General features: G+C 43.3%; 1 protein-coding gene across 1 annotated transcript in view; it reads right to left on the bottom strand.

Annotated features, from left to right (window-relative positions):
* Positions 1 to 14,508, bottom strand: part of KCNH8 (potassium voltage-gated channel subfamily H member 8) — a 382,295-nt gene that overhangs the window by 247,777 nt on the left and 120,010 nt on the right. Inside the window, exon 2 of the mRNA XM_074945675.1 lies at positions 1 to 234. Within this exon, the coding sequence (XP_074801776.1) occupies positions 1 to 234 (234 nt within the window). The remainder of the gene's footprint in view (positions 235 to 14,508) is intronic.

Consider the following 14,508-nt stretch of genomic DNA (forward strand, 5'->3'; position numbering starts at 1 on the left):
CGTTCTTCTTATAAAACATGACTTCTCCTTTGAATTCCACCTTATCTTCCAGTGACTTTTCAATTTGAAGAATCATCTGCTCATTTGTTTCAGCACCAAGTAAAAATTTACAGCTGCAGCTCTTCTGCATGACTTCAGTTCGTGCAAATCCAGCAAGCTCACAGAAGCCATCTGAACAGTAAACTATAGGGAATCCCTTAGCCACCTGAGCATTTGCAAGGATGAAGTTACTATCTGTAGAGGAACACAGAAGTAAAACATTAATTACAGACTGAATTACAGCACGTCTATCATAGATAGTCCTTTGTATAGCTATGATGGAAACCACAACTGTGCATTAATACATAAAGCCAGCCTGTGTAAAACACAAGTATGTTATTGGGTTGAAATAAAGAGAATAGTAAGAAACCAATGCTCCCAACTTTACCTATCCCATGACTCAGGGGTTGTGGGAGAGAGGGATAAGACTGAAACTTCCATTTCTCACTCACTAGACTGAATTTAGATTAAGTCCAGTGGCCAAAAGACATTACCATTCAAATGGCTCTTCATGATCAGTGTGGTATTTTTAAAATAAGTTAATGATCTCAGAGCACTTTTTAGTGGACTGCTGTCAATATATCAAAACAACCACAACTGAGCACCTTAGCAGAGAAGCCTGAATGAGAAGAACTTAAATACCCCTTTACAGTATCTCTTGAGGCATCCCTGAAGGTGGGATTGACGCATGCTGGTGAAGCATTTTGGAGAACGCTGCCCTCTTACTTCTCAGGATGTATCTCCTCTTTGGGGATGCAGAAGATTTCAGTCTAAAAAGCTGTCATACAAATGCTTTTCACAAGCACTAGATTCACTTAAAAAACAGAATTATTTAAAAAGGTCTATAACCATGTTATATGATGATTTAAAAAAAAAAAACACTTTTGGGACAAAACTCTTAATCGAGCAAGCCTCCCATTGAAGTGAATGAGAGTTTTGCTCAATTAAGAACCACAGAATTTGCCCCTTTTAATATTAGCATTCTTATTAAACCGCATAGTTTTATTTGCGATGTGTTTTAAAATGTGAGCAAGAGTCATTTCATACAAATTGATTTTAAGAAGGAAAACAAAAGGACTAACCTTTATCTTACTAAGGCAATGGTAACTTAAAAATTAATAGCGGAGTAGCTCAGAAGAGCATTTAAAAAATCTTTAAGGAAAAATTAGCCAATGATGAAACCCTAGATGCCTAAAATATCTAATCTGTGCAGGTGCCTTTGAAAATCTCATTTGGTGACCATCTGTATCTTCATGAACCTAATACCTTTGAAAATCAGGCCCTATATTAGTGCTTCAACTTCTTCATTCTTGAGACCACATCATAAGAGAGAGATCCTAATTTCAATCACCTTTCTCCTGAATCTTTCTCAATCCCTCATTGTTGCTTCTCAAATATTTCAAACTTGTTTCCAGAAGTCTAAGCTGCTGCTCACCTAATTAAAAGACAACTTTGTGCCTTGTCTCCAGCCAAGCTGATCAAGCATTTAATATACATTACAAAGAAGTTAATTTGGAAGGTGTATAAGAAATGAGAAGTGCATTTTTCTAAACACATTTCTTAAAAGTGCATGCTAATGAGCTAATGTTCTAATGATTTTAGCTTTGGCCCCATATCAGCAGAGACAGGAATACTGTAGAATTCACAGGAAGGTGAATCACAACCACTGTATACATTAATCTGTATCTTAGTTCTCTTGTTGCAGCGGCTGGCCTAGAACTCATGGTAGGCTCCATATAACTCTACTTGAAGAATAACAGTGATACTGGTTAGGGGGTACTTACAATCAAATTTTATTTGATAATTCCTAACGTTTAGTGATCTTTGGTATAATGTCACAGTGAACCACTGTTCAGAATATAATGGTAGTTTACAACAAAGACAAAAATCACATGAAATAGAGGTAAATTTCCAATCATTTAGTTATGTACCACATCTGAATCATGACTTATCTAGAGACTGAAGCTGTTGTATGCAACAGTGATATTAAATCACAAGCCCACTCAAACTCAGTCTTGGTTTCAAAGTTCAATGTGTTTGCAAACTTCTACTATTCATGTGAAATTTCAGAATCATGGCCTGAAATTGTTTGCCCATCTGAAAAGCTGGCAAATTCTGCTCCTCTCCAAACATTTTAATAGGCAAAATGAATCACATTAGAGACACTGAAGAAGCGGGTGGAGGTCCTGGGAGATGCTGAAGTGGCATGGAAATAAAGAGGGGCTGGCTATTGGAGTTTTTGATTGGAGGTTCAAATGAATCCAGTTTAAACCTTTCAAATTGTAGGCAACAGTTCACTTCAGTCCCCGGTGGACAAATCTGAAAGCGACTGCAACTCCTTTTGGGGTTTTTGGCTCACTAGGACCACACAATCACCCTAACTCAGCAGCCCCCTCTGTTCTGGTCTCTTTTGGACTAGTATGGCACCCCCTCCATATGGTGTATAGGTCCAGTTACACAGCCTTTTCGCCTGTGCTTCTCCTACCATCAAGGTAAAATGCAGGGCTTCAGTGTTGTAGGGGGCCTTTCGTCATCTGTCCAAACTTCATCCTGAATGCCAAAAGCCAGTATTTTTCTTGTATTCTGCTCATTAATGTGTTTACCCTACTGCATCCTAAAGGGGACTCAGGTGCAGCTTTCTCCCAAAGCAGACATCTTTCATTGTTTAGAACTGTTTGTGTGGTGAGGGGGAAGATGCTGAATAAAATGCATCCCTTGATAAATATTCATAAGCGGATAATGGCTTGGGTCAGTCTGCACAATGTATAAATCTAAATATGTAAACAATAAAGTATTCATAACTGTTTGTTGGGGGAGACAGTTTATAAACCTACAGGAAGAAACAGTTGGCTTGATTCTCCTCATAAGTAGGTTTTAGATCAGTGAAATCATAGAGTATCAGGGTTGGAAGGGACCTCAAGAGGTCATCTAGTCCAACACCCTGCTCAAAGCAGGACCAATCCCCAATTTTTGCCCCAGATCCCACGCCAATGCTCAAACCACTAAGCTATCCCTCCCCCTACTGACTTCAGCTGAGTTACTCCTTATTTACACCATAGTGAGAAATGTTGGCTGATATTTGCTGGGACTCCAGTATTTTTAGGACAATGCAGAGTTTTCTTAGGATAGGTTTGCCTTCAGGGGTTTACACTTCACATGTCTGGGTTCAATTACTCACTCTTTGCTCCTATCTAATTAAAGATCTTTCCAAAATTGTTTATGAAATTCAAATAGATACTATTTGTCTGCCACATATCTATTTTTAAAAAAAATCTAGATTAGTTCAATGTATTGTTTAACTCCTCAGCCTGTCATTTTTATTTGCCTAACTAGGGAATAAATATTACCAATTCTACATTGGCATACTGCTCCTGCTGTCAACACAAAATCAAATCCCCATACTGCCAAAAGAATTAAAATCATATGCTAGCACCATCATTAAGTTGCAGTGCAACAATATAAAAGTGATGGATCTCACATCCCAAAAGCAACTATAGTTATAAACTTAATTTATTTCTGGGTTTCTTATTGTTTAAATTACAATTATCCACTGCAAAGTCATGTATCTCTTTCTATCTAATTCAATGTCAGAGGCACGAAGCAGACTGGAACACTGAATGGACAAAAAGGGTTCTAGAGAATGCTACCTAATTGTAGGAGAGCTTGAATGTGTTTTTAGATACAGGAATAGATTAGAAAATAACAAATATACCAAGAACTTGTAAATTATGGAATAGGGGCAAATTCTACCAGCAGTTACAATGAAGTAAGTACATTGGGGTTGGTCCATTGACATCAGTGCTGCTGCATAAATCAGAGAAAAAAATTGCTCAAAGAGCATGATCCAAAGCCCACTGAACTCAATTGGAGTCTGTAGCAGGGCAGTTACCCCGCTCCTAGAGAAAAGACCAGGCTGATTGGGGAAGCAGTCACAGCCGGGGCCATGCCCCAATCAGGCCACACCTGGCCCGGTTATAAGGGCTCAGGGAGAAGTTGGGTCAGTCTCTCTCTAGGTCTTGAGAGAGAAGGGTACTTGAGACAGAGCAGTGCTGGGGAAAGGGAGGAGGAGGAGCTGGGTAGCTCCAGCCTGGCAAATCCCCAGGCTGCAGGCCTGGTCAAAGGCCAAAACAGGTATCGGGGCTGCAAAGGTGCAGCCCGGGGTAGGCAGAGGCAGCAGGTCAAACCCCCTCACTTGCCAATAAGGAGGGGATTACAGACTGCAGTCTGCCCCAGTGGGCAGGGGCTGGATGAGGACTGGCAGTAGCCACTGAGGCAAGGTGGGTTTAGAAGGTTGGGGGTTCCCCTGGGAGGGGAGACCCAGAGTGTGGGGGCATTGCCAGGGGGCAACACCCCAAGGTAAAGAGGCACTGGGGTCCGGAAGGGACACAGGATATCAGCCAGCAGAGGGCACTCCAAAGCTGGAAAAGAGCTAATTCCTGAGACTACCAGCAGGAGGTGCCGTGCCGGTGAGTCTTGCTTCACTACAGAGTCTTTCCACTGTCTTTAAAATATGTTGGATCAGGTTTCTAGGGCTCGATCATATACTCATTAAAGTCAATGGCAAAACTCCTACTGACTTTAATGGTGCAGGATCAGGGCCATAGTCTCTATTTCCTGATTTGCATATTCTGCTTAAATTAACTACAAATTATGAAGTTATAATTCTACTTAAAGTATAAATCATAGTTACCTATGAGATAAACAAAGACCAAAAGAGAGAATAAACATTTCCACTGCCTCAGCAATTAACAGTTGTAAGAGTTGCTTCAACACTTGTGCAAAAAATAGTTTATATGTAGGCCCAGTGGATTCTAAACAAAAATTGATCTTTTCATTAATTTAAAAGATTCCAAAAAAGAAACTGTTAAATACTATTTTAAATGTATACTGGCATAACATTTCTTTGCAACTAAGTAATTTGATTTAATAGTGGTTTATTTCCACAATTTTGAATCTTGAAATAAAATCACACTCTTGTTTTGTGCATACATTCTGCAGCAATATTCCACAAATGGACCATAGAAACAACAGATTCATCAGGTTTAACGTGACACAAAAAAAGCTTTGACATTAAATTCAACGGGCTTTACTGAAAACCAGTCATATCGAAAAATACAAAAGTAGAAAGAATGAATTAGTATACAAATTAGAAATCTGTAGGCTGGAAGCTGAGGAAGAAGGAGTTACATCAGTGGTCCCCAAACTGTGGGGTGCACCACCCTTGGGGGGGGGGGGGGCAGAGGAATGGATGGCGGGTGTGCGGTGGTGCCTGGGCCAGCCCCCACAGGGGGTAGGGAGGGAGTACCACCCAGCTGGCCCCAGCACAGCTGCACCCCCACCCCAATCTCCGCTCTTCCCCCAGCCATAGCTCTGCTCCGCGCCCAGCCCAGCCCACCTCCATCACTAGCTCCAGTTCTGCCCCCAACTACACCTTCAGCTCAAACTCCTCTGCTGTGCCAACTGTGCAGTAACGTAGGGAGGTTATGGACAGATTCCATTACTGGGGGGCGGGGGGTGGAAGAATATGACAGGAAAAGTTTTGGTACCACTGGTTTATATTGTAATTTACAGTAGAAGGGTTACTGTGGGCAATACAAAACAGTTCACTGGTGCATTTGTTTCCGCATGTGTGTAGAAACCACTGATCATATTTCTCTTAAAATAAAATTGGTAAAAGGCCACGTCTTAATTCCCATTTAGTTGTTTCACTCAATGTAAATCCTTCTGTGTGCCGTCTCAAGTCAAGTGTCACTTGCTGAACAGCTCACGAGTAAAGGATGAATGGGGACAGTGCTCAAGTATGGCAATCTGATAATGCTTTAAAAGACTGAATGATTAAAAATTATGAGAGACCCCGCTAATGGCCACATAAATACAGCTTCGGGGGGAGGACCTGCTGCACAACTGTGCTCCAGATTTCCTTTAAAAAGTTTAAATCTCTAGTGCTTAAGGTGGTGAAGATAAGCTTTGGAATGTGGGCCACATGTAAGTGATGCTTCCTTGTGTCTGCAGACACCCTGAAACGATACTTCTGAGCAATGTGTGAACAGCCGAATTCATCCCAACTCAAATGATGGGTACCTAACTGGCATGCTGGATACTTTATAATTTATTTCCAAGTGCATGCAAGTGTGAACTTTGGATGAAAAAAAACTAGTTATGTATGCAAATTTGCAGGCCAAGTTTGAAGGACATTTTTGGAAATTTGTATGCCAAAGAAAAGGCAATAAACTTAGAAAAACAAATTTTTCATGAAGCAATTCCTGTAGATATATAGCAGAATTGAGTGCATGCTATAAAAAACATTACACAAGTATTCACCTAGATTTAAAAGTAAAATGGTTTCAGCTACGTTTATGCACCTTTGCATTCCTTTTCTGTGAACTTCCAACTAATTCAGTTTTACTGTCATGAATGCCTACAGAAAGCATGTATGAAGCACAGAAAGTTAACAGGAATTCCAAAAACCCTCACCAAACCCCTGGCAAAGACTCAGTCAATTGAACAAGTTGAACAAGAATAATTCTAATTATACCTTTCATAACTAGAACCAAACAAAACACACACAACAAATTTGGCACCCAGCCAATAAATCTTAGAGTAGCCTAATTTTTTCTAGGAACAATCCTGCAGTAGATCTGGATAAAGCCCAGAACGAAAATGATCTACCATTTTAAAAAAATACCACAATTGTGCTTCTATCTTTGTCTAACTTGGTATCTCTCCCTTAGAGTCAGAGCTCTAATGGTTTCTGCAATCTGTTGTCCTCTTTTTCCAGTCAGGGAACAGAAACTATATCTTATTACTTATGTGACCAATCACCATTGACTATCAGTGTTAAGTTTAAATACACAGATGCAGCTAAACATCTATCACCATCTAACCACACATACTAAGTATTAAATACTTTTCAGCAAACTGTTCATGATCAGAGTGGAAAAAAACAATATATAACTCAAACCTCTAGAGAAGACAAAGAGGCTAAATTAATTGAGTAAATAATTTACACAATGCTAATATATAGATTGGAGGGTGCTTCAGAATCCTTCCAAATCAGAGGAGCTATGATATTTAGGCCTAATCCAACAGTTCCTGCTCAGGCAACTCACAATGGGAGTCAGTTAATGGCAGTTTTGCCCAAGTTAGGGCTGCAAGAATGGGTCCTAATAAGTAACAATAATAAATATGAGTATACTGAATGACTAAAATAGCAGCTGAAAATATTAAGGCCAACAAATGTAACAGAAACTGCTTTAATCCCAGACGTATTTTCAACAAACATAAATTGTCTCCATAGTGGACTTGAGGATGGGAGCATTTTATAACTCACTCTGAGGGCCAAATCTTCCTCGGATGAGTATGGCCCATTGAAGACTATCAGACTACTCATCTGAATAAGGAGACAAGGATTTACTTACACTTAAGTGAACTGCAATAAAGCAGATAGTTAACTAGTACCTCTCCCCATTCTGGGTTATGGGAATATTATATCTTTAAACGCATTTTGAGTGGCACTGAGGAAGATAGAAATGTTACATAACGAAGTGCAAGTCTGTACTTTCTCATGAATACAGGACCCATCACTGTAAACTCTACAATTGAATTAATTGGCCAAGTCTCTCCAAGTGAAGGCTGACATTGATTTAGTTCATTGCATAAATGTGTTCATAGTTAGGCAACATTTACAAATGCAGGGTACAAACATACCTTTGCTCAACCCAGTCAAGTAGCTCTAAAGTGTCCATGAAACAGGGTGACCAGCCCCTTTATAGGCCAGGGGGCCTGGGGCTGACCAACCCTGTTTAATTAGCCCCACCCTGCAACAACTGTGGCGTATGTAGGGAGGAAGACTGTTAGCGTGGAGACAGCTGTAAAGGAGACTAGCATGAACTCCTGTGGTAGGCCCCTGGAATGTGATTCTGAGGCCAGCATTCCATAAGGAAGAGGCATCTGAAGAGAAGCTATATGGGAAGGAGACTATTTTGGTTTATGATATACTTGGACATCCAGTAGTGAAAAGCCTAGTGTCATAAATATAAAGGGAAGGGTAAACCCCTTTAAAATCCCTCCTGGCCAGAGGAAAAATCCTCTCACCTGTAAAGGATTAAGAAGCTAAAGGTAACCTCGCTGGCACCTGACCAAAATGACCAATGAGGAGACAAGATACTTTCAAAAGCTGGGAGGAGGGAGAAAAACAAAGGGTCTGTGTCTGTCTGCATGCTGCTTTTCCCAGGGATAGAACAGGAATGGAGTCTTAGAACTTTTAGTAAATAATCTAGCTAGGTATGTGTTAGATTATGATTTCTTTAAATGGCTGAGAAAAGAACTGTGCTGAATAGAATGACTATCCCTATCTGTGTGTCTTTTTTTGTAACTTAAGGTTTTGCCTAGAGGGATTCTCTGTGTTTTGAATCTAATTACCCTGTAAGGTATCTACCATCCTGATTTTACAGAGGTGATTCCTTTATTTCTATTTACTTCTATTTCTATTAAAAGTCTTCTTGTAAGAAAACTGAATACTTTTTCATTGTTCTAAGATCCAAGGGTTTGGGTCTGTGGTCACCTATGCAAATTGGTGAGGATTTTTACCAAACCTTCCCCAGGAAGTGGGGTGCAAGGGTTGGAAGGATTTTTGGGGGAAAGACGTGTCCAAACTACATTTCCCAGTAAACTCAGTTAAAGTTTGGTGGTGGCAGTGGAAATTCCAAGGGCAAAGAGTAAAATTAATTTGTACCTTGGGAAAGTTTTAACCTAAGCTGGTAAAAGTAAGCTTAGGAGGTTTTCATGCAGGTCCCCACATCTGTACCCTAGAGTTCAGAGTGGGGGAGGAACCTTGACATGGTGGCAGAGTGGTGGGATTAACCTGAAATCATTTTCAGATCAATTTGAGATTTTTTTGAACCAGAAATAGATTTTAAAAAGGATTTTTTTTTCCTTTGGGGCTGCTGGAAAGGAGGTACAACTGAAAGCAGCTAGTTTTTTCTCTGTTTTGGGGCCAGAGCAGAGACAAAAGGGGATTATCTTTGTGAATTGCAGGTTTTCTTTGTCGGGAGGCAGGGTACTTAACCTCCTGCAGGGAAATTCACAGTCTTCGCAAACCAGAGGTTTTTTTTTTCCCCCTAAAAGTAAATAGGGGGGTGTTCTATACCCATTTGCCTAGAGACAAAAGTGGTAGGGTTTTTTGGTTTTTTTTAGGATTTTGATTCCCCTCACCCCCAAGGAGCACAGGTTTGAAAAGGATTTTTTTTTCCTTTGGGCTGCTGGTAAGCAGGTTTCCAAGTAGTTGGAGGTTTTTTGCTTTGATTTGGGGCCAGAGCAGAGACAAAGGGAATTGTCTTTTTCTGTAGGCTGACAATCACTATCAGAGAATAGGTATCCTATTCCAGCACAGCAAAATTTTACAAGCCAAGTTTTGTTTGTTTTATTTCTAACCCTCGGGTGTAAAGTTAGTTAAAAAGAGAGGTAAAGATGACAGACACCAAGGCACGACACAAATTGGAGTTAGCCAAACTGGGAACAATGAAAGAAACCGGAAAAGCTCTAGAAGCTGCTCACAGGAGAGCAATGGAGGCAAGGGACAAAGAAAGGGAGGCAGCGAAAGAGGCAGAACACCACCAAGCGGCTGCTCACAGGAGAGCTATGGAGGCAAGGGACAAAGAAATGGAGGCAAGGGACAAAGAGAGGAAGCATGTGGAGGAGATGGAGAAGATAAAGGCTCAGCAGAATATACCAAGAAACCCTAGCAATCCTTCTCCAGGTACCACTTCCCATCCCAGAAAGTTCCCCACCTACAAGGCAGGTGATGATACAGAGGCCTTCTTAGAAAACTTTGAAAGGGCCTGCCTTGGGTACAGCATCTCTACCGACCAATACATGGTAGAGCTGAGGCCGCAGCTCAGTGGACCCTTAGCTGAGATGGCGGCTGAAATGCCTAAAGAACACATGAACAAGTATGAACTGTTTAAATCCAAGGCGAGAGTCAGAATGGGGATAACACCCAAGCATTCTCGTCGGAGGTTCAGAGCCCTAAGGTGGAAACCAGACGTGTCATCTACCCGACATGTCTACCACATTGTGAAACATTGGGATGCCTAGATATCAGGAGCAAATGTTGAATCTCCAGTAAATTTGCCCTTCCTAATGCAAATGGAACAATTCTTAGAGGGTGTTCCTGAAGAAATAGAAAGATACATCCTAGATGGGAAGCCCAAAACTGTAATCGAGGCAGGAGAGATTGGAGCCAGATGGGTGGAGGTGGCAGAGAAGAAGAAAACTGGTCGCAGTGGAGTGGAGACCAGAAGGGACAACCCCAGACCACACCCTATTACCGGGGGCCACCCAAGGCCCCACCTACCTCCCAAAGAACCCTCCAGACCCCTTATCGTCCCACCATCCCATTCTCCAGCAACCCGTCAGCTGGACGATGTTTTAAATGTAACGAACTGGGGCATGTAAAGGCCAACTGCCCCAAGAACCCCAACAGATTACAGTTCATTGCACCGGGATCACACCAGAGGTCCGCAGGCCCAGATACCTCCCAGATACCCTTGGAGCGCAGGGAAACTGTGAGTGTGGGCGGGAAGAAGCTCACCGCATGGAGGGACACCGGAGCACAAGTGTCAGCTATCCATGCTTCCTTAGTGGACCCCAATTTAATCAACTCAGAGATCCAAGTGACGATTCAACCCTTCAAGTCCAACTCTTTCAATTTGCCTACAGCCAAGTTGCCTGTCCAGTAACAGGGCTGGTCAGGAACATGGACTTTTGCAGTCTTTGATGATTATCCCATCCCTATGCTGTTGGGGGAAGACTTGGTCAATCATTTGAAGCGGGCCAAGAGGGTGGGAATGGTCACCCGCAGCCAGGCTAAACAAGCCGTGAGGCCTAGCTCTGTTCCGGAAACTTCTATCAGGATCCAGTCAGAGGTGATGGACCCGGACCCCAGGCCAATGTCTGCAACAGCAGTAGTGGATCCAGTCCCAGAGACCCAGATGGAACCAGTCCCAGAACCGGAACCAGCGGAACAACCAACACCAGACCCGCTGCCAGCACTGAATCCAGTACTTGCAACCTCAACACCAGAGGGCCCCACCAAACCTGAACCGGCAGCAGCCCATAACCCTACACAAGAGGCTCAGCCGGAGCCTGAACCCCAACAGTGTCTCCCAGCGGAGAGCGGTTCACAGTCAACGGAAACAGCCCCATCCCCTACATCGCTTCCAGAGGGACCAAGCATAGGTCCACAATCCAATGAGGAACTGATGTCTCCAGCATCAAGGGAACAGTTCCAGACCGAACAGGAAGCAGATGGAAGCCTCCAGAGAGCTTGGGCAGCGGCACGGAGCAACCCACCGCCTCTCAGCTCTTCTAATCGATCCAGGTTTGTGATAGAGGACTTTTATACAAGAAAACTCTTTCTGGTGGACATCAGGAAGACTGGCATCCTCAGAGACCGTTGGAAGTTCCAACTAAATACCGGGCCAAGCTCTTGAGCTTAGCCCACGATCATCCTAGTGGCCATGCTGGGGTGAACAGGACCAAAGACCATTTCGGGGGGTCATTCCACTGGGAGGGAATGGGCAAGGATGTTTCTACCTATGTCCGGTCTTGTGAAGTATGCCAAAAAGAGTGGGAAAACCCCAAGACCAGGTCAAAGCCCCTCTCCAGCCACTCCCCATCATTGAAGTTCCATTTCAGCGAGTAGCTGTGGATATTCTGGGTCCTTTTCCGAAAAAGACACCCAGAGGAAAGCAGTACATACTGACTTCCATGGATTTTGCCACCCGATGGCCGGAAGCAGTAGCTCTAAGCAACACCAGGGCTAAAAGTGTGTGCCAGGCACTAGCCAACATTTTTGCCAGGATAGGTTGGCCCTCCGACATCCTCACAGATGCGGGGACTAATTTCCTGGCAGGAACTATGGAAAAACTTTGGGAAGCTCATGGGGTAAATCACTTGGTTGCCACTCCTTACCACCACCAAACAAATGGCATGGTGGAGAAGTTTAATGGAACTTTGGGGGCCATGATACGTAAATAATTCATAAATGAGCACTCCAATGATTGGGACCTAGTGTTGCAGCAGTTGTTCTTTGCCTACAGAGCTGTACCACATCCCAGTTTAGGGTTTTCCCCATTTGAACTTGTATATGGCCATGAGGTTAAGGGGCCATTACAGTTGGTGAAGCAGCAATGGGAGGGATTTACACCTTCTCCAGGAACTAACATTCTGGACTTTGTAACCAACCTACAAAACACCCTCCGAACCTCTTTAGCCCTTGCTAAAGAAAACTTACAGGATGCTCAAAAAGAGCAAAAAACCTGGTATGATAAACATGCCAGAGAGCGTTCCTTCAAAGTAGGGGACCAGGTCATGGTCTTAAAGGCGCTCCATGCCCATAAAATGGAAACATCGTGGAAGGGCCATTCACGGTCCAGGAGCACCTGGGAGATGTTAATTATCTCATAGCATTCCCCACCTCCAACCAAAAGCCTAAGGTGTACCATATTAATTCTCTACAGCCCTTTTATTCCAGAGAATTAAAGGTTTGTCAGTTTACACCCCAGGGAGGAGACGGCGCTGAGTGGCCTGAAGGTGTCTACTACGAAGGGAAAAGTGCTGGTGGTGTGGAAGAGGTGAACCTCTCCATGACCCTTGGGCGTATGCAGCGACAGTAGATCAAGGAGCTGCGCACTAGCTACGTGCCAACGTTCTCAGCCACCCCAGGACTGACTGAACGGGCATACCACTCCATTGACACAGGTAATGCTCGCCCAATTAAAGTCCAACCTTACCGGGTGTCTCCTCAAGCTAAAACTGCTATAGAATGGGAGATCCAGGATATGTTACAGATGGGTGTAATCCGCCCCTCTGGAAGTGCATGGGCATCTCCAGTGGTTCTAGTTCCCAAACCAGATGGGGAAATACGTTTTTGCATGGACTACCATAAGGTAAATGCTGTAACTCGTCCAGACAACTATCCAATGCCACGCACAGATGAACTATTAGAGAAACTGGGACAGGCCCAGTTCATCTCTACCTTGGACTTAACTAAGGGGTACTGGCAGGTACCGCTAGATGAGTCCGCCAAGAAAAGGTCAGCCTTCACCACACATCTCGGGCTGTATGAATTTAATGTCCTCCCTTTCGGGCTGCGAAATGCACCCGCCACCTTCCAAAGACTTGTAGATGGTCTCCTAGCAGGATTAGGAGAATATGCAGTCGCCTACCTTGACGATGTGGCCATATTTTCGGATTCCTGGGCAGAACACCTGGAACATCTACAAAAAGTCCTTGAGCGCATAAGGGAGGCAGGACTAACTGTTAAGGCTAAGAAGTGTCAAATAGGCCTAAAGAGAGTGACTTACCTTGGACACCAGGTGGATCAAGGAACTATCAGCCCGCTACAGGCCAAAGAGGATGCTATCCAAAAGTGGCCTGTCCCAAAGTCAAAGAAACAGGTTCAATCCTTCTTAGGCTTGGCCAGTTATTACAGACGATTTGTACCGCAGTACAGCCAAATCGCTGCCCCACTGACAGACCTAACCAAAAAGAAACAGCCAAATGCCGTTCAGTGGACCAAAAAGTGTCAGAAGGCCTTTAACAAGCTTAAAGCGACCCTCATGTCTGACCCTGTACTAAGGGCCCGAGACTTTGAGAAACCGTTCCTAGTAACCACAGATGCATCCGAGCGTGGTGTGGGAGCAGTTTTAATGCAGAAAGGACCTGATCAAGAATTCCACCCTGTAGTGTTTCTCAGCAAAAAACTGTCTGAGAGGGAAAGCAACTGGTCAGTCAGTGAAAAAGAATGTTACGCCATTGTCTACGCCCTGGAAAAGCTGCGCCCATATGTTTGGAGATGGCGTTTCCACCTGCAAACCGACCATGCTGCACGACAGTGGCTTCATACCGCCATGGGAAATAACAAAAAACTTCTTCGGTGGAGTTTAGCTCTCTAAGATTTTGATTTCGACATCCAACACATCTCAGGAGCTTCTAACAAAGTGGCTGATGCACTCTACTGTGAAAGTTTCCCAGAATCAATTGGTTAAAATCATCCTTGAGATGTGGAAAATATTGTTAGTCTTTATATACTTGGTAGTATATTTAGAGGTGCATGTGTCTTATTAACTCTGTTTTCTCCTAGAGCTCCATGAAGAAATCACAGCCAGCGTTTCACCCTATCTGTGATTTGGGGGGCGGGTCATAAATTTAAAGGGAAGGGTAAACCCCTTTAAAATCCCTCCTGGCCAGAGGAAAAATCCTCTCACCTGTAAAGGGTTAAGAAGCTAAAGGTAACCTCGCTGGCACCTGACCAAAATGACCAATGAGGAGACAAGATACTTTCAAAAGCTGGGAGGAGGGAGAAAAACAAAGGGTCTGTGTCTGTCTGTATGCTGCTTTTGCCAGTGATAAAACAGGAATGGAGTCTTAGAACTTTTAGTAAGTAATCTAGCTAGGTATGTGTTA

Source organism: Natator depressus, chromosome 2 (assembly GCF_965152275.1).
Source record: "Natator depressus isolate rNatDep1 chromosome 2, rNatDep2.hap1, whole genome shotgun sequence".
Taxonomy (NCBI): Eukaryota; Metazoa; Chordata; order Testudines; family Cheloniidae; genus Natator; species Natator depressus.